This window comes from Athene noctua, chromosome 5 (genome assembly GCF_965140245.1).
Source record: "Athene noctua chromosome 5, bAthNoc1.hap1.1, whole genome shotgun sequence".
NCBI lineage: Eukaryota > Metazoa > Chordata > Aves > Strigiformes > Strigidae > Athene > Athene noctua.
Genome location: NC_134041.1, coordinates 61,272,843 through 61,291,428, shown reverse-complemented (window position 1 = coordinate 61,291,428; position 18,586 = coordinate 61,272,843). Strand labels below are relative to the sequence as shown.

Genomic DNA, 18,586 nt, shown 5'->3' with positions numbered 1-18,586 from the left:
AAAGAAAAACTATAAGGACTGCACAACAGAAGTAGCAAATATATCAGCTACCTAGATACTTCAAGTAAGAAAGAATAATAATGCTTTTATCCTTCCCACTCAAAAAAATGTACTTGATCTAAAAAAAGGTTTCAAAGCCGTACTTGGCAAACATTTTACTGAACCTAGAGAGATGTACTCCACTGATTTCCAGCTATATTAACACTTACTTTAGGTAAGATACAACAGCACTGAAGTTAAATCTTGGATTTTGGACTCAACGTGTAGCAATAAAGTAAAATGTAAAATATCTGATTTCTAGATGTATTTCTAATGTTTAGGGTTTTAATCTCATACTGAATGGATTTCCAGAAAAATCCATTCACAGAATCCCTTTATCTGAAACTGAGCATCAGATTTTCATAGCATCATAGCATCAGATGCCCATGCATCTGTTTGGAACATCGTTAAGGCTTTCTAAGGAAAGGACATTAAAACTGCAGTTAAATTAACAAGGATTTTAAGGTGCCTGCTTAACATGCTATTTGCACGCAGTCTAAAGAGAAGGTAACACAAAAAAAGGAGCTTGAAAAAAGTGAGAGCACTAAGCACATCCCTGAATGGAAGTACTGACAATCTCTAATTGCTTGAAACAAACATACAGCGAACTGAAAACGCGGCACCCACCCCCGCGCCTTAGACACAAAACTAAAAACCAAAGCCCTAAGCATTAAGTACACGCAGGAAAGCGGAACACAGACATCTCAAGCAGCTTGTCTTTCCTGAAGCATTAACGCCCGCCAGCTGGCAGTGACACCCAGCTCAGAGCCCCACGGAGAGAAGATTAGGGTCTAACTGACACGTAGCGGGCCCAGGCGCCGACCAGGCCCGCAGCACCCCTCGGCAGGCCCCGACTCAGCTCCTCGGGGCTCCCAGCGGCCCCGCAGCCCGTCACCCAGCGGCACGGAGGGGCTGTACGGGAGCTCCCTGCCCCGCCGGGCTCCCGCGCAGCCCCTCCGCGCCCTCCCACCTCCCTCACAGCGGCCCCGCAGCACCCCCCGGCCGCTCTCCCTACCGGCTGCCAGGAGAGCGGGGCCCGGCGGTGCGGCAGGAGCTTGGCTAACCGGGATGAAGGGCACGGTGAAATTGAACTCGGTAGCAGAGGAAGAGAAAAGCAAGTTGGTGCCGCCGGTAGCGCCAGACTTCGTCGCCGCCATGGCTGCAGCCCGGCCACGTCTCTTCCCCCGCGGCGGCTCAGCCCTTTCCGCCCTCACCGCTCTGCCCGCTTCTAAGATGGCGGCGACGCGCCCTGACGGCCTCTCCGCGTACAAGTGAGGGGGAGAAGGCGGGCCCGGCCCTGGCGGTGCCGCCATTGCTGCAGGAAGAGGAGGAGGAGGAGGAGGGCGGAAGTGGGGGGCCCCCGCGCTAGGCTTGTGAGCGGGAGTTGGCGGCTGCAGGGCGCCGGCAGCCCCCTGCCTGCCCTCGTCCCCCGCGGCGAGGCTCGCCCCCGCCATGCCGTGCGTGGCCGACTGGCTCAACAACCCCTTCAGCATCGTGCAGGGCATCTTCGGTGAGCGCGGGCCGGGCAGGGCCGGGATCCTCTCAGCAGCCGCCCGGCCGCCGTGAGGGCGCCCGTACCCGCGCGGCAGCCGGACGGGGCTTTCTCTCGGGGGGTGGCAGCGGGAGAGCGGCGGGCCCGGCCTGGCCTCCCGGGGCGGGTGAGGCCGAGGGCAGCGGGCGCGGGGAAGCGCCTGGGTGAACGGGGAAGAGCAGCGAGGGCCGGTCCCCGCTTCCTCTTTCCCCGCCGAGAGCGGGCGGGAGCCGCGCTCCCCAGGCCTCTGAGGGACTGTACGGCCGGCGGCTGCGGGTTCCGTCCTGGAGCTGTGCCGGTACCTCACGGCCGGGCGGCAAGGGCTGCCTGGGCTTGGCAGGCCGGCTAGGGGAAGGGGGGAAAAAAAAATGGAACAAAGCTTATTTTCGGTTTCAGGAATAACGTGTGCGGGCTACATGGATTCCGATCAGTAGTAATGTTAGCAGTGCCATCCGCTGAAGCTGTATTTCTGTCCTAGGCTTGATCGTAACTAAAAGCACGTTGAAATAAAAATTTCCGCGGTGAACATAAAGTGGAAAGTGGTACCTCGCCTCCTCCACTTTGTAGCTGGGTGTACCGCAGTGCTTCAGAGCTTGTCCTCAACTTTCAGGAGTGGCTGTGTTCATCTTAATTATTTCTGTTCTGGGCAGATGACTGCGTTTTATGTCTCTCGTAATTGTACTGACTTCCTATCTTACACCGTTTCAGGCAGGCTGTTTGAATTGTTTACTATCTTAGGAGAATGCTGGAGGGAAGTCTGTTATGTGATGCTAATACACGCATAAATGTGTTTTGTTTGTAGCCCAAAATGTTCCCAACTCTGATTGGGAAAAGAAGGTAACCGAATACTTCAAGGAGAAATTAAAAGAAAATAATGCTACTAACTGGGTAAGATTGGTTTATTCTTTGGGAGTTACACCTTTCCTAAATTTCATTCTTTTGACCTCTTAGTTATTGCAGCGACATGCTCTTGAGAACTTTTTCCTTTTTGTGATAAGTACACTTCCAAATTTTAGGCCTAGACTTTGTGATACGTTGTTTACGTTTCGGTTGCTTTAATCTTTGTAAAGCAAAGCTGTGAAATCCCGACTGAAACCGAAGAAGCCCACCCCCTTGACTTCAGTATACTTACTGTTTTGCCCTGGGCCGTAGCTGCTGATCGCTGCCTGTTCGTAGTGAAATCCAGTAGATGGCAGGAGCTGACAAATACTGTTATTTTGGAAGGTGTTAATGTCTGCTGTGAGTCTGCAGGAAGTGTTTGCACACCACAAGTTTCGGAACGCTGTTTAGAAACCCCTTCTTTCGTGATCTTTTGTCGTTATGCTGCAGACTGTGTGTGGGTTCAATAAATAGGTGCTTGGGCTTTCAGGTTTTAGGAAAAAATACCTTCTGTTAAAACTCTGCCTTACTGGCCTGGATCAGGCCTGGTTTTTGTAGTTTAGCAACGAAGCTATGCTTTAGGTCTGAAAGTAAAGCTGAGTTCAGAAGCTGATATTTTTCTAAAATACTGGTGAAAATGGCTTTGTGGAACACTGCGAAGTGGATTAGAAACTTTCATATCAAATCTATTCCACTTATGGCTAAAAAATAAGTGAAAATGACTGGGGTTTTTTTCTTCCTCTGTCAGTGAGAGTATTCTGTAATTAATATTTCAGTGACAGTTTAAATCGAAGTGTAGATGGCAAAATTGTGTTAAATTTACATTAGAAGAAACTGAAAGTGCATTTTCTTGCTCAAGAAAAACATGAGGCAATATATGTATGTTAAAATGCCATTTCCTATAGGGGCACTTCTGGTTTTTTGTTGTATTTTAATGTTGGATGTGGGTTCTTTTTCAACAAAGAGTTTCTTTGCTATCGGAAAACTCTATGCTTATTGCAAGTCTCATTCTTTCAAGTTACACCACATGCCTAGGCGTTGATTTTTTTTTTTTTTCCTTCTGTTTTTCCATTGTCATGTAAACATATGTGAAAAAGGCTTCCCCAGTGTGGACTTGGAAATTAACATACAGGTTTTCCACGGCCCTTTGTTATAAGAAATTGTGTATGCAATTGCTATGGTACCACTCATACATAATACACGATAAAAGTGCTGTTAACTGGGAATAAGTAATAAATTCTATTTAATACTGCAGCTTCAATAAATAGTTCCCAGTTTAAGGGTTAGTTTCAAATGTTGTACAGTTTTCATACAGCTTCAATGACTGAAATGCATTTCTTTTATAGTCCAGTATCAGGATTGAGAAATGAATGGGACTGGTGGCTTTAGAACTGGAAGAATTTGGGAACTGTTAAGTGTCCAATAATCGTAACTATTATCTGCAACAGCTATTGCAGAAACTTCCAGTGTTGAGATGAACACACTTTGTTCCTGCTTGGATTAGGGCAGGAGATGTACTCCGAAAATATTATGTTACCTGATGAGGCAATTAATCGTATCAACAACAACAGTACAGGGTTTGAGGCAAGTAACTGTACAGTAGGGTATTCCAGATGATCAGAGAATAAGTTGGTAACAGCTTTTATGCTGGTTTTGGCTTACTTCAGAGCATTTCTTAATGTACACCAGTTGTTTAGAATCAGCTCTTTCTTACAGGTTCCATCCCTGAATGATGTTCCCGTACATTACCTAAAACCCAACAGTTTAGTGAAATTTCGCTGCATGGTTCAAGATATGTTTGATCCTGAGTTCTACATGGGAGTATATGAAACAGTTGACCCAAACACAAATGCACGTGTAAGTGAAGTACTGATTTATTATTTCAGTAAATGCTTATAATTATTCATTTTAGTCCTCATATTTTGCTAGTTTCTGAGTTAAAACTATGGAGTCTGGACACTATTTAATAGTAACTCTGTATGGCTCAAATGGCATCAGTAATATACCACTTACTATGTTTCTGTTGAATTACCAAAATAATGAAAGCTTTAGCAGTGTGTCTTTGAGGGACTTTTGACTGCAGTGATTTTGGTGTAAGTAATTCATGTTCAGGGTACTGTCAGAAGTGAACTGATTGCGTTGCCTTTTCCTTGACAGGTTTTACATTTTGGTAAATACAGGGATGTGGCAGAATGTGGGGTAAGTTATACAAGTTACATGAATTTTAAGATAAAACATTAGACAGAAAGATGCAGTTTATAAGGCTGGTATAGTTTATTTGGTACTCACCAGTGGATTCCTGGAGATACTGCTCTTAAAATGCAAAATTAATCTCAGGTTTGGAAAGCAGAGTATTCCTAACTGCTCATGCAGTTAAGCGTTCTAAGTTCAGCAGGCTCCAAGGTGTTTCTGTTGTATTTAAGATTTCTTTGCTTGGAGGGAGAGGGGAAGTGCTCTTGATTTTGAAACTTTCTGCTATGGGAAACAACTTATATTTGGTAGTGCAGTGCAGTTAGAATCAAAGCATTATAGATACAGACTGACTGGATTTGTTGTTTCATGACTATGTAGTCTTGCGTGTTTGTTGGAATTTCTGGGTGAGTATCTGAATCTGTGAAATGAGCTTAAAAAAAACTCTAATCAGGCTTTTAACAAATTTTCTGTTGGTGTTCTAGCCTCAGCAGGAAATTGATTTGAACTCCTCACAAACAGTCACCTCAGAGAGACAGACTTTCTACTGCGTTCCAGTGCCTGGTGAATCAGCTTGGGTGAAAGAAATATCTTTTTTCACCGAGCTATTGCTCTGTTATACAAACAGTGATCACCAAACAGTTCATTAGATTTAAGGAAACACCTTTTCTGTTGAGAGAATCGGGGAAGGTGGTAGGTGTAGAAAAAGAAAAAAGGAGAAATGGGTGGTGTGCTATATGCACAAAGAGGATGCAAATGAATTTGGGAGCATTGCTCTTTGATTTAGTAGGGATTTAGTCTAGATTTTCGTGTTTGCTTGGGAGGATCTTGAAAATTTCAGATAATTTCTATTTGCAAATGCACAGAAAAATAGAAACCTCAGTTGAGCCATGAGCATTTCATTGGTGTTTTCTGATTAAATTAGGACAGTGAGAGTCTCCCACAAAGGCCTGTGAAAACACCTGTAGCTGAACATGTTAAGACAATAATTCCTGGAAAACTGAAGTATTGTGGTTTTAATAGTTTGAGCACAGTATGTAGTTTTCTCAGTAAGTAAAGGAAACATTTTGAGGAGAAACAAATTATCTTTAGTTTCTCCTAGTAAATGGAAGTTAAATTAATCTGAGTGGAATGGATACAGGATGCTTATTTTAACACCTTTTAGGAATTTTATATTCTCTTCTCCAGGGGAAGGTCTAGAAAACCTAGGATGTGTTGCATTTTATAAAAAGATAAGAATTTGATGGTAAATCTATAATGATTTGATATCTCCTGTTTTGAGTTCAGAATTTAATAGAACTTGTCATTGGCACAGAATGCCAATGCAATTTTAAAATTAAGTTAACACAATTTTCATAATAAAATGATTGATAAGAGTTAGTCTTTGAATGAAGCTTACAGCAAAGTACTGCAGCAGTGGAAAGGTAAAGTGAGCTAGACTATTATTGAAGTAGTAAACACTATTTCAGTGTTTCCCCACCATGCTAAGAAAAGGAAAAGTGTATTAGCTTTTTCAAAAAAAAAAAAATCAACCCATTTTAGAGATTGATAGTGGAATAGCACTTTGTTTTTTAGTTTCTATTTTCAGCAAAGCCAGTGATGGCTGTACATTTCTTAAGCAGGTTATTTATGTATCTAAAGAGATGACACCTAGGTAACAATTTGAAGAATTGTTTTAATGTCTTGCTCAAAGTAGGATAATAGCATTTTGTTTAAAAAAAACACAAAACAACACAACAAACCACAAAACAACTTTGCTTGAATTTTCTCAGCTGAGTCTGTGGTTGTCCTTAATCTGCAATTTTACGCATATGTTAGTTCAAGCCAAGCTCGAGTTAGTCCTTCAACATCCTACACACCAAGTCGCCACAAGAGGAGCTATGAGGAAGATGAAGATATGGATCTACATCCATCTAAACAGAAAGAGCAACATACAGGTGATAGTCGTTATTGATGAGTAGTTCTTAACGATATCTTTCCAGAATTTGCAAAAATTTCGTTTTCAAGAATGGAAATATTTGCAATTGTTTGAATCAGTAGTGTTGTTGCAGCCTTTGTAACTCATTTGGTGGCTTTGTTGAAGTCATCAGTGGTTTAAACTGAAGTAGTGTGGGAGAGCCTACAGTGCTGCAGTGGATATGGTATGACTTGCTGGTAGTACTTGCTAGAGTTAATTCCTAAAACTAGTATTTTGTACAGCAGCACTTGTGTATTGCCTTTTGTATGCAACAGCACACAAACAATTCATAGCAGCAGGCTGAAATTTAGGAGTTCTTGTTTAATTTCTCACCCTGTTGCAGATGGTAATCTGGGGAAAATCATGTAATCTCGTTTCTCACACTCAGGGTATGGATTTTATTGTGTAAATTAAAGCCAAACGTGTCAATTAGGTGTCGCTTTGCTACAAACAGTAGTACATATGAAAAAACATCTTCCAGCCTTACTTCTTTTCTAATATGATTTACTAATCCACCATCGGAAAGGAACCAGATTAATACCAGATACCTGTAGCATCCTGAAGAAAGCTATTAAACCCTCCTTTAAGATGAAGGTATTTCAAACACTAGCAGTGTTCAGATGGTGTGCAGTTCTTATTGATGTTGTAATCAGTTTGTGAACTGTTTGTTTTGATGCTCATCTGTGGAGATGCCAGTTGAACCAGCATGAGCGTTCTCTTGGAGATTTTGGCACTTTTCTTTGAACAAGAGAAAGTGGTTAGTTTAACATTGTCAGTTCTGTTAAAGAACTGTAGAAGCTATTTTTTTCTTCTGTGCAGCATTCTATGTCTGTCAGGTTCATTAGCTGAATTCAGGTTTTTCCTTTTGTAGTTTAACCACTTTGTAGGATAGTTTAGACTGTTTTATCTTCATACTCGGACTGATCAATTTGTAGAACAGATTTTTATAGCTTTATATATTGCTGAAACTCCACAGAGATTTGTTTTTTGTTAACCGTTTTGTTGATGCATATTCTCACCTTTAAGAACTGTCATTTTTCAAACATGAGGTGCAGAAAAATATTACCTTTGCATGCAGCCTCATGGAATTTAGAAAAAAATCATTCACACAGGTTAAGCGTTACATTTTGAAAATCAGATTTCTGGCCATGTTTGAGTTTCTAAGACACGTAGTTCTTTACCAGTACACTCTCTCACACTTAACTTGTTAATATAAAATATGCATTTGAGAGACTTTTCTATTCTGATTAAGGGTATCTTCTGTCAAATATATTGCATTAAATGTTTTTGTCTCGGACACCTTGTTAAATTAGCTTAATTCTGAACTGAAGAGAGTTGTTCATTTTTGCATTTCTGTTTAAAGGGTGTACGAATCCTGTATTTTTCAGGCAGCGGAGGTGATATCCATGGATGTGTGGAGCCAAAGAGATTAGAAACAGAAGCTTCTGCAGGTCATCATCTCATTTCTCCCAACTGCTCCCCTCCACTTGACTTAAATTTTCCATTGCCAGGAGAGAAGGGACCAGCATGTCTTGTAAAGGTAACACAAGTGGAGAGATGATGAGCATGGCTGTGGCCTCAGTGAGGCAGACAGATTCTGAAGTTAGAATGTAAGTAGTTAGTCTTGCATTGGTTCATTAGGCACAGAAATTCTCTCAAGTCCAGAATTTTGTTTCTATAGATAATTACATTGTTGGTTTTCACTCTTACATTGTTTCTCTTCATGAGTGCATTGTAATAGCTGAAATCATTCAACAGCATTTATTATTAGAGCTTGAACTTTCACACTACACTTAGTTTTAAAAAACAAAAGTTATTACTAGGTGTAGCTGGTATGGACTCTTGGTATTTTTCTTTTAGGATTTGTCCTCTAAAGGAAAAAAGTTGTGATGGAACAAGCCAAAAGAAACATAAACTACATGGTTTTGTATTTGAAACAGTCTTTGATTCACTAGTATGCTACGTTGACTATGAGACTTCCAACACAGTTTCTATGCTGTTAGTGTGTTGAATGCTCTCTTATTCAGCAGATCTTGCTAAATCAGATTAGAATACAAGCATCTGCATTTGTGTAGCAAAAGAATGCCAGCAGGAAGGTGCATGCAGCTGTAGAAAGTAATTTTTCAGTATAAGCTTACTGACACTGAGGACTAGGAGACACCTCTTCACACAGACTGTTCTCAGTCTCCAGTTGAATCTACTGAGATTCTTCCTTTTGTTGGTGCATGTGTGTGTGCAGTCCTGCATCTGGCCCATCTGCCTCTGTATTTTATTATTTTCTCTTTGTGACAGGTCTATGAGAGCTGGGATAATTTCAAAGTCAATGATGTTCTGGAGGTATATGGTATTTTGTCTGTGGACCCAGTGCTGAGCATAGTAAACAATGAAGAGAGGTAAGGCTCCTCCCTGATGTGTGATCCTGAAATGAAGGAAATTTTTAGTTCAATGAACAAAATATTTTGGCTGTCCCCTTAATACAGACAGGGAAATGTGTAAATACATAAGTTATGCTTAAGAGGTTGATTCTGTTGCTTAAAAAAAGCTTGATGTGGAAAGTGTTAGATCCACTGTCCTGTAAACTGAAGTCTGTTGTACTCGGGTACGTCCATACCCTTGGATACACGATGTGTCTTTGGTTTTTTTTTTAGGTTGCTGTAGAGTGTATAAAGAAGGTGTTTCTATAGCTAAATGTTTTGTACTCTTTCATGCCTATTAAACTTCCAGTGAATGAGTGAATAGTGAAAAAAGCTTTCAAATAAGCTTTAAAAGTATAAAATGTCCTTTTGAAATAATTTCTAAGTCCATGAAAGTTGTTACCCTAAATAGTTCTGAAGAATATAAACAAAAGTTTGCATGGAGAGTGAAAGTGACCAAAATGAGTAAAAATTGGGTTGATTTTTTTCATTAATTAAGGTATATAATCACATTACACCACTCATAGAAACTTCCCATATCACCTTCTGTTTTGCAATTACTTGCTTGACCAAAAACTAAGCCAGGAGGATGCAAGAAGTCAATTTTTAAAATCAAACTGTTGACTGATCTAACATATGTACTACTGAAGCCTTGAACCATTGCACTTTAAATTATTTCAGTTGGTGATTTTGTTTATCTTTCTGATAATACAATATAGAGAGGGCAGTGTGAATCCTTTATAGTGCCAATTTCTTAAAAGTTAGCTCAGCCTGGTCAGCTGCTTTTGGTTATCATCTTTCTGACAGCTAATCCCAGACTGACAGCTCAGTTGGTCTGTCATAGGTTGTTGGGGTTTTTTCCTGCATGTCATTCTGTCACAAATAGACAAAATGGTGGCATTTAGCAATGTTTTGAATGCAAACAAAAGAAATTTCTTTTCATGGAAAGAGTGGATAGGCTGTTGGTGGACTGCTGAAGAGGCTTTGAAGTTATAAAGCCTTTCAGCTTTTAAAACCAGTACAAGTTGATTAAACTGGTACTGAACTTTACTATCATCTGATATAGTCACTTAAGGGATTTTAGTTTCTATGTAACAAATGAAAACCACCTGGAAAGAGTTTTGTATAGCAGCATCAGGGAGAGCAAAGCTTTTGTATCTGAACTCTTAAATTAAGAGGTAATACTTTCAAATTTGAGCTGAAGCACATAAGGATTTATTTACCTTTTTTTTAACTCAGCCAGTGATATAGCTGTTATGTGACTGTCCAGAAGATCTTATCAGGCTCCGGAACCCAGTGGAATATGAAAATCTTACATGTGCATACACAGACAAATGTAATAAGTCATTAGCTTATTTTTTCAAAAGTTACTGTTTAGACTTCATTAGGTACATGCCAGACAGAACAATGTGTAGTATCTTATTTGAAGCTACATCTTATTAAATGGTGCAGCAGACAATAAATGTGCTTTTGTTTGGTGTGTTTGGTTTTGAGATATTTGGGGTTTTTTTAGGAGACTTAAGATTTTATTATTTTCTGGAAATAATAGAATCCAAATTTTTTTTGGTCAAGCATGCTTTGGCATTTCTGTATCATTTATATAATTGTGATTCAGTGTTTATGTTGTTCATAAAAATCATAAAGAAGGTAGTTTGAATATGGGAGGAGTTAGCAGGAGCTGGGAGCAGATGCTGTTTGTTCCGATGTGTTCTTGGCCTGATTCCAGCTGCTCTTAGTCAAATGGAGAGAAATTTGTGTGGAATGTTTCTAAGTCCAGTTGTGCTGTGCCCTTTCCTAGGGACAGCTCAGCCCTTGATCCTATGGAGTGTATGGACACAGCAGAAGAACAGAGAGTGCACAGTCCTCCAGCCTCATTAGTCCCCAGAATCCACGTGATTTTGGCACAGAAATTACAACACATTAACCCATTACTGCCTGCCTGCCTTAATGAAGAGGAGAGTAAAACCTGTGAGTATCTGAACTTGACCTCTCTCTGTGTACTAGTACATGTGAACAAGCACTTCTTTGCTCAGAGACAGATACATCAGTGGCAGGGTTTGAATTTAGATCTTGTTAAATGAAGGAACCATTCAGCTACAGAACTGGACAAGATACATGTGTTTGCTCGAGGCTTACATGTTTCTTTTTCTGACCTAAATGTGATTTATATGAAACTTGGGTTTGCATTCTGCATGCTCAAGGATTTTACCAAGTTGTTCTGCAATAATATTTTGTTTTCAAATGGAGTAGTGAATTGCTGGAAATCTTGATTTCCAGTTTAGTTTAACAGTGAAAATAAGAAACATACTGACAACATAAGAATCATAACACTGTGAAGTAAATAATTCTGGTTTTAAGCAACTGTGCTATTCCGTGTGGCCTGTTTGACTGTTATTTTTTGTCTCTGAATTATTGCATGCAAATCTCTGACTGATATTTAGCATTTTCTTCCTTGTGTGCCTTGTATTGGTTGTCCTGAGCAGTGCTACGTGCAAGGGATTTCAGTTCTGCCTTTTAACATATTATGGATAGGCTATCAATTCTAGAAATTTGGCTCCAAACTTTACAGCCTTTTGCAAATACATTACACAATATCTAATTTTAAAAAAGGGAACATTTCCAAGAAAATTAGTGACTCAGGTTATCGAAAGCCAGCAATTGCTCGGCTGGAAAACCCACAAATGTTTATGTTTCCTAGGAGTAACCATTTTTCTTCATCAAACTGTACTGGAAAGTAAGACTTGTACAGAGAGAAGAGGGTGAGGAACAGCAGGTTTTCTGACATTTGTTGTCTTCTGCTCTTTTATCAGTTGTTACTAATTTCATGTCTGAGCTGTCACCAGTGAGAGCAGAGTTGCTTGGGTTCCTCACCCACGCCCTCTTGGGAGACAGTTTGGCTGCTGAATACCTTATATTGCATCTCATCTCTACAGTGTAAGTATTTAGATGTTTGTTGAGAATTTATGTTTTAAAAAGAATCTCATTCTATGGGGTTCTTTACCACTCTGCAAATTAATGGCAGAAATAGCTTCAGCAGGACTTGTTCCAGTAGTATTTTGTCCAACTAGAGCTGTCCTGTCATAAGAGACACTGTAAACAGATTTAATTGTCTGAAATAACAGTAAGCTTTCTTAAAAGGCCAGTTTTGTGGCAGTATGTCCTTTCAGTGTTCCTTTGAGAGTTGGACAAAATCTCCAAGATACTTTTAAACAGAGGTATGAAAAAATCTTTTTATCTCTAGTTTCTTTATTGAATAGGACTTGCCACTGACTTCTCACAGACAGCATTTACTAACTGCAATGATTATTGTTTAGGTATTAAAAGATACTGAAAGGTACATTCTGGGAATTTGTTTAATTACATGTAGATGTGTTTAATGGTAAGTTCAAGTGCCCCCCATTTAGCATGTGACAGAAATTTACCTCCTGAGCTGATGCTGTAGCTGGATGTATATGTGTTGTGATCTGTCTTCATGTCTGATTGAAGTGGATTTGCTTAACATTCTCTTAATGTTGGTTTAAACTGTCATTGGATGAAAGAGCAGCATCCTGTGACTCATTAAAATTTCAGGTGTGAAACTTCAGACAATATGTCTTCATTAGATGAAGTATAGTCATCATGCTCAAATTTAATTTTAGTTGTTCTTCAAAATGTAAATGGATTCCATTAAAAAAAAAAAAAGTAATTTCTTGGTAACTGAACCACTTGTTTTATGATTTTCAAAACTTCCATTCTGCTATGAAGTGAATAGTACAGCACAAATTTAACACAAGTGTGTACAGAGCTGTAACTGGACTCAGCACCTTGCCTTTCTCATACCTGCAACTGATATGTAAAAAGCTGTAAGATATTTCTCAGCCTCAGTGGGAGAGGTGGTATCAAGACAGATCCAACCATAATGCCATGGCAGCATAATTATGAGCTGACAAGACTTATGGTGGTTATACTCTGCCCTGAACCCTTTTCCCCATGTGAATATAAGTAACTGCAATATCAGTATGCAGGTTTTGTTTTAATCTGTGCACACTTTGTTCTTGGGACTGTGAATGCTCTAACACTTAGACTAGAATGTGTTTTCTCTCTTAGCTGATATCACAAAAAAGTTGAAATTTGTCAAGAATGGGGAGAAGATGTACAGTAAGAAGAGGGAGAGGAAAGCTGAGGGCAGGTAAAGGAATCAGCATGATAAGCAGGGAAACTGAGATTGGGCAGCAAGAAAGGAAAAGGATGAAGTGTGTTTACTGAGTAACTATAGAGCACAAGGAGATCAGAACGTCTGGAAAGTACATTGCAGGATCTCAAGCACTGTAAACGTACTGCTTTTGTGCAGTGCCCCAAAGCCTTCCAGAGCAGCCTTCAGCCAAACTTAGCTCCTTGGACACTGGACGAGGAAGAAAAGGTGGCTATTATTTATGTATGTATTGGTATTGAAATCCTGCTAGCTATCAGAGAACTGCCCAGTGCTCAAACTGACTGACACTTGTATTCACCATGCTAATCAGACGCTTGCCTAACCTGTGTTGGTTTTGGTTTAGTTATGCAAGACGAGATGTGCTTCCTCTGGGAAAATTCACAGTCAACTTGAGTGGATGTCCAAGAAACAGCATCTTCACAGAGCACATATACCGCATTATCCAGCAGCTTGTTCCAGCAGTAAGAATAATGCTTTCATATTTCTGACAGTAGATATTGGACTAATTGCTCCAACCAAATAAACATATTTTAGTTAAAGTCAGGCCTCTTAAATGAAGGCTCCTGCTATCTGTGTAGGGTCAGATAAAAGCAGAGATGTGGCTTGCCTGTCAGTTGAAGTCCCTATTTACCTACTCATCTAGGATGAATATGGAATAAAATTATACCCCCCAAGGTTTTAAACTGACAGATGCTTCATACTTAACTTTGTCTTTCTGACTGATATGTTTAGACATTTAGGTCGTTTAATTATCACGTCATTACCGTTTATCCCCAAGTTTGTGGATACTGTTCTGCAGAAAATTCATAGTAATTCCATTTGGGGTCATAATAATTGTATTGCTGCAATAAGTTTTGTTTTACTTACTATGAAAGTTCACGGTTATAGCTCTTGCTGAAGGAAGCAGCATTTACTGGGGAAGCTGGAGGAGAGGAAATGTGCTGATTAGTTTCTTTTCTCATTGCAGTCCTATCGCCTACAAATGACCATTGAAAACATGAACCATTCACGTTTTATCCCACACAAAGACTACGCAGCTAATCGCTTAGTCAGTGGAGTATTGCAGCTTGCCAGCAACACTTCCCTTGTAGTAGATGAGACTCAGCTTGAGCAGGGACAGCTTGACACAACAGGTAGATATTTTTTTGTTTGTTTTTTTCTTAAAAATCTCATCTGGAAGGTTAAAAATTGTTATATTTTAAGACAATGATGCAAATTATGTCCCAGTGATAACGCTCTATTACAAAACTGTGGTTTCTATATCATATTTAATTGCTTGGACTAGCTTCTTGCTGGTCTTCAGCCTTCTCAGGCAACTTAAGGCTTGATCTCCTGGACTTTTTTTTTTTTTTTTCCCTGTTTGACTTTCTGGAAGTTTCTGGTGTTTTGCTCAGAAATGCCTGTGTTGAGTCAAAATCTCTATCCCAGACCACAAATGACAGATAATGAAACAAGAAGGTTCCTTGTATAGTATAGGTTTGTTTGCATTGTAGAGAACTCCAGACAGTGTCTTTGTCACTTGGTGGAAAAGGCCACTAATTTGAATAAATCTTGAGACCAAAATACCTCTGATTCATTAGAATGGCCTTTCAGTTTCCTGTGATAATGAATAAGTTTCAGTTTCCTGCGATAAAGGAGTGGGAGAAGCATATGCTGCTGCCTTATGCTTTATACTTTTACTGTATGTATGGAAACCATTCCTGAAAACCCAACTGAAAATGGGAGATAAAAAAAATATTACTGTGTGGAATAGAATGATGATTCTGTCTTGTAAGCTGATGTCTTGTAAGCTGCTTGTAGCACTGTGCAGTATGCTTTCTACAGAGCTTTAGATAATTAATTTTATTATAACCTACATAAAAGAGGTTGCAGTACCTATTAAAAGTTCCGTAACTGGAGAATGCATATGCATAGTGTGGATATCTGGTGATTTCAAGGAAAGAAGAACAGGAAATCACTGGAAGTGACTTTATTGTAAAATAAATCTCCCTAATGAGTATCAGTGCTCTGTCCTGTTCAAACACTTAGTTTGGCAGAACTAGTGAGGTTCGGATTTCAGGTTGATTCTATTTAGAAACATAATTTCAGTTTAGGTCTTTTTTAAATACTGCTGTTAAAAGTTGTTCATTGGAATTATTTACTTGGATTTGAGTCTTCAGTATTTTTTTGTTACTTTGCTTTATTAAAGTTACAAAATTTCACTAAAGAAAACAATAAAACTAGTAGAAATCTTTGCATTGTCTGTTTCCCAAAAAAAAAAAAAAAGTCCAACATGAAAAACTCCCATTCACAGGAAAATCTTGCTCTGCTGGTTTACAGGTTTTCTAAAATGTTTGTTCTTCATGTCTAAAAAAACCTCAACATCTAATGCAAAGTAATATTTTAAGTATTAAAAGTTGGAGATAAAATAGGCTTGTTAATTTTTCATTTCTGTTGGTGTGATGTTCTCTGCTGAATTTAGAGTTTTAAAAGTAGGAATGTTTAATTTCTTGTAACAATGTTGGGAACAAAATTTAATCTTAGAGAAGAGTAAGTGTCTTAACAGATTTAATAGTTGGTCTGGAACTGTTAGAAGTTACAGTTTAAGAGATTCCAAAGGGGAAAATGTCCCAGAAGTAAGCCATAGTATTAAATATGCCTTTATTTACTAACTTTGCCTTATTTACAGTATAGTAAATTAATATTAACTCATTAAAGGCAAAAACATAACAATGGATGTGTCATTTGATGCAGTAATGCTGCTGAAATTTGAATTGCTGGGTACTTGTCAGTATTTCAAAGGGAGAATTCCAGGAGTTAACCAGTTAATTTGTCAGTCTTAACTTTCTAGATCTTAAATAACTTAAGTCACTTGCCTTACCTGGACTGTTATTATCATTCTGCCAAATTTTTATAAGTATTTTCTTCAGGTGTTCTGGTCTTGCTAGCCTATCTAATGTGTTCTTTATCCAGCAAGACTTTTTTTTTCCTCCCTCTTAAACTCCATTTGCTGTCAGATAATTTTGTCCTCTTGAGGAGATAATTTTCTCTGTAAACAGTTACCTGGCTTTGTAAGACCGATGAAAACATTAACTGTTATTGCATATGCTAGGCCAGATAAAATTTAGGCTTGAAATCCTTCAAGAATTCTTAATTTTGGCCTTAAGAAGGGGTTGTCTCTATCTGGAAGACTCCACAGACATAAGAACAGTATGCTTGCAAGAGTTCTTCTACCAGCAGCTCATTGAAAACAGATTGGAAAAAAAAATCCAGTCTGACATTTGTTTCGGTCTGGTTGTCAGAGAATTTGTTCTTGCCTTTCTAGGTGTACATAATGTGACAGCACTGGGTAATCTGATAACCTGGCAGAAGGTGGATTATGACTTCAGTTACCACCAGATGGAATTCCCATGCAATATTAACGTTCTTATCACTTCAGAGGGCCGATCGCTCCTACCGGTATGGCAAGGTCTTCCTGAATTTGGGGAGTAACTACAGTTGGTAGCTACTTACTTAGAGCATGCCATTCCAGGGACAAGTGTAGACAGGAAAACCGTCTTGTGACCAGGGGTGGGTATGACACTCGCATTAGTTACTGCTTTCTCCCTCGTGGCTGCAGCCAGGCCAAAAACCTGTTCAAAGGAAAACGGAGAGTGACCTTCCCTCCTCCTTGGCTGAACAGTACAGTGATGGCAAGGCTCGAGTTACTGATGGAGGCCTGGTAATGGGTAAAGCCTGCGGAGACGCTGCTGCTCTCAAAGCCTTAATCTAGAACAGTGGTTCCTGAGGTGATGGGCACAGGAATAAAGAGCAACAGATCCAGCACTGACGCTGGCATGGCCATGGCTTTACAGCTGTCTGATCTGCATTCTAGCTTTATGAATTAGTGCCTTTGCTCTCTTGCCTCGAAGTGAAACTGTCTCCTGCTTGAATAAGGACTTCATGCTAGTTTTCAAGATGAAAACTGTTAAAGAATTGTCTTATCTTAATTCTGGGAAATATTGATTTCTGTTGCTTTAGAGATTAAATTAGTCTTTGAATAGAAAAAACAGGATGTGGAAAGAGATGATATGTAATTTTATTTTTCAGTCAGATTGCCAAGTCCACTTACAACCACAGATAATTCCACCAAACATGGAAGAGTACATGAACAGCCTCCTAACAGCAGTGCTCCCTTCTGTGTTGAACAAATTCCGAATTTATCTAAGTTTGTTGAGGCTGCTGGACTATAGTATATCTGATGAAGTGACCAAGGTATGGATGACTTCACTAATGTGTTTTCAACTGTATATTCAGACAAAAAGCACTTTTATAGAAAGTTACTTTCCTATTGTTCCCTGTCAGTGATTCTCCTTGAAGTATTCTAAAAAACACAGGCATTTTCTTGCCTGGAATGTGCCTTCAAGGCTTTGTACTCCTGAGTATTTCAGTATATACTTTACATGTACCTTGCTTTCTAAAACGTCATTTTGAAAGCTAATTCTTCTTACAGATGAGAAGTAGCTTATTTTTTACTCAAGCTTGCTTCCTGACAGCAATGAGCTGAAATGTGTCTTCTGTAAGGGTTGTTATGGTGGTTTAGCTCCTTAAAAGCTTATCTCATAGCAAAGATTCTTTTTTGCCACTTAATTACATGCCGTATTGTTTATAGGCAGTAGAAGAAGACTTTGTGGAAATGCGCAAGAATGACCCCGAGAGCATAACAGCTGATGATCTGCACAGAACTCTGCTCGTAGCGAGGTGGGTAGTGCTGTTTGCCAGAACTAAAGGCTGTCTGGCAAGCTGGTGACAAATGCAGTCAAGGCTCAGAGTCTGCAGTTGGATTGAAGGTGCCTGAGGCTTGGCCAACAGTCAAAAGATGGAATCTCCTCTTCCTTCGTTCCTCTTGTCACAGATTCTTAGGCAAAGCATTTCCTCCCATGCTTTCGAGTTCATAGGATACTGAAAGAAAACTGGTTTTGTACTGTATTAGCTTATCAAACCTCACACGTGAACAAGCTCTTAATTGCTGTTTCTGCTCCTCCAGGTTCCTGTCTCTCAGCGCGGGGCAGACGACGCTGTCACGGGAGAGGTGGCTGAGAGCAAAACAGCTGGAGGCGTTACGGAAAGTCCGACTGCAGCAACAAAAATGTGTTAATGGGAATGAACTTTAATATTTTGTGGCTGTCGCTATGAAAATTTGTCTAATCCTAGATGGAACCCATACTAAGATTGGAATATTGTTTATACCAGTTTTTGTAGATAATTTATACCAAAAAGTTATGGATATTTACCCTTGCAGTCTGAACACACTTAACTCTGTTCAGCCAGTTAAACATATTTTATGAAATTTTTTTGGAGCCTGTTTTGTAATTGAAAATTGGTAACAACAAGCAAATTGTTTGATATTAAACTTTAATACTGAA

At 39.5% G+C, this 18,586-nt stretch overlaps 2 protein-coding genes across 4 annotated transcripts in view; one reads left to right on the top strand and one right to left on the bottom strand.

Moving 5' to 3' along the window:
• SEC23IP (SEC23 interacting protein) overlaps nucleotides 1-1,494 on the bottom strand; it is a 25,092-nt gene extending 23,598 nt beyond the window's left edge. Inside the window, exon 1 of the mRNA XM_074907849.1 lies at nucleotides 1,055-1,494. Coding sequence (XP_074763950.1) covers nucleotides 1,055-1,493 — 439 coding nt within the window. The 5' untranslated portion in view covers nucleotide 1,494. The remainder of the gene's footprint in view (nucleotides 1-1,054) is intronic.
• MCMBP (minichromosome maintenance complex binding protein) lies at nucleotides 1,378-18,586 on the top strand. 3 transcript variants are annotated; one of them, XM_074907852.1, is made up of 17 exons: nucleotides 1,378-1,549; nucleotides 2,373-2,458; nucleotides 4,166-4,306; nucleotides 4,607-4,648; nucleotides 5,125-5,226; nucleotides 6,447-6,585; nucleotides 7,348-7,353; nucleotides 7,985-8,136; nucleotides 8,889-8,989; nucleotides 10,809-10,978; nucleotides 11,821-11,944; nucleotides 13,546-13,663; nucleotides 14,170-14,335; nucleotides 16,507-16,640; nucleotides 17,271-17,435; nucleotides 17,833-17,921; nucleotides 18,208-18,586. In XM_074907852.1, the coding sequence occupies exons 1-17, from the start codon at nucleotides 1,492-1,494 to the stop codon at nucleotides 18,332-18,334; spliced, it is 1,920 nt and encodes a 639-aa protein (XP_074763953.1). In that variant the 5' UTR covers nucleotides 1,378-1,491; the 3' UTR covers nucleotides 18,335-18,586. The 3 variants fall into 3 exon arrangements, with proteins under 3 accessions (XP_074763953.1, XP_074763952.1, XP_074763951.1); XM_074907851.1 differs by having other exon boundaries at nucleotides 10,809-11,005; XM_074907850.1 differs by lacking the exon at nucleotides 7,348-7,353 and having other exon boundaries at nucleotides 6,447-6,576.

Coding starts and splice junctions, on each gene's coding strand:
- MCMBP (XM_074907851.1), top strand. CDS start 1,492: ATGCCGTGCGTGGCCGACTGGCTCAACAACCCCTTCAGCATCGTGCAG. Junction 8,990..10,808: donor ATAGTAAACAATGAAGAGAG/GTAAGGCTCCTC, acceptor GCCCTTTCCTAG/GGACAGCTCAGCCCTTGATC. Junction 16,641..17,270: donor AGGGCCGATCGCTCCTACCG/GTATGGCAAGGT, acceptor TTTATTTTTCAG/TCAGATTGCCAAGTCCACTT.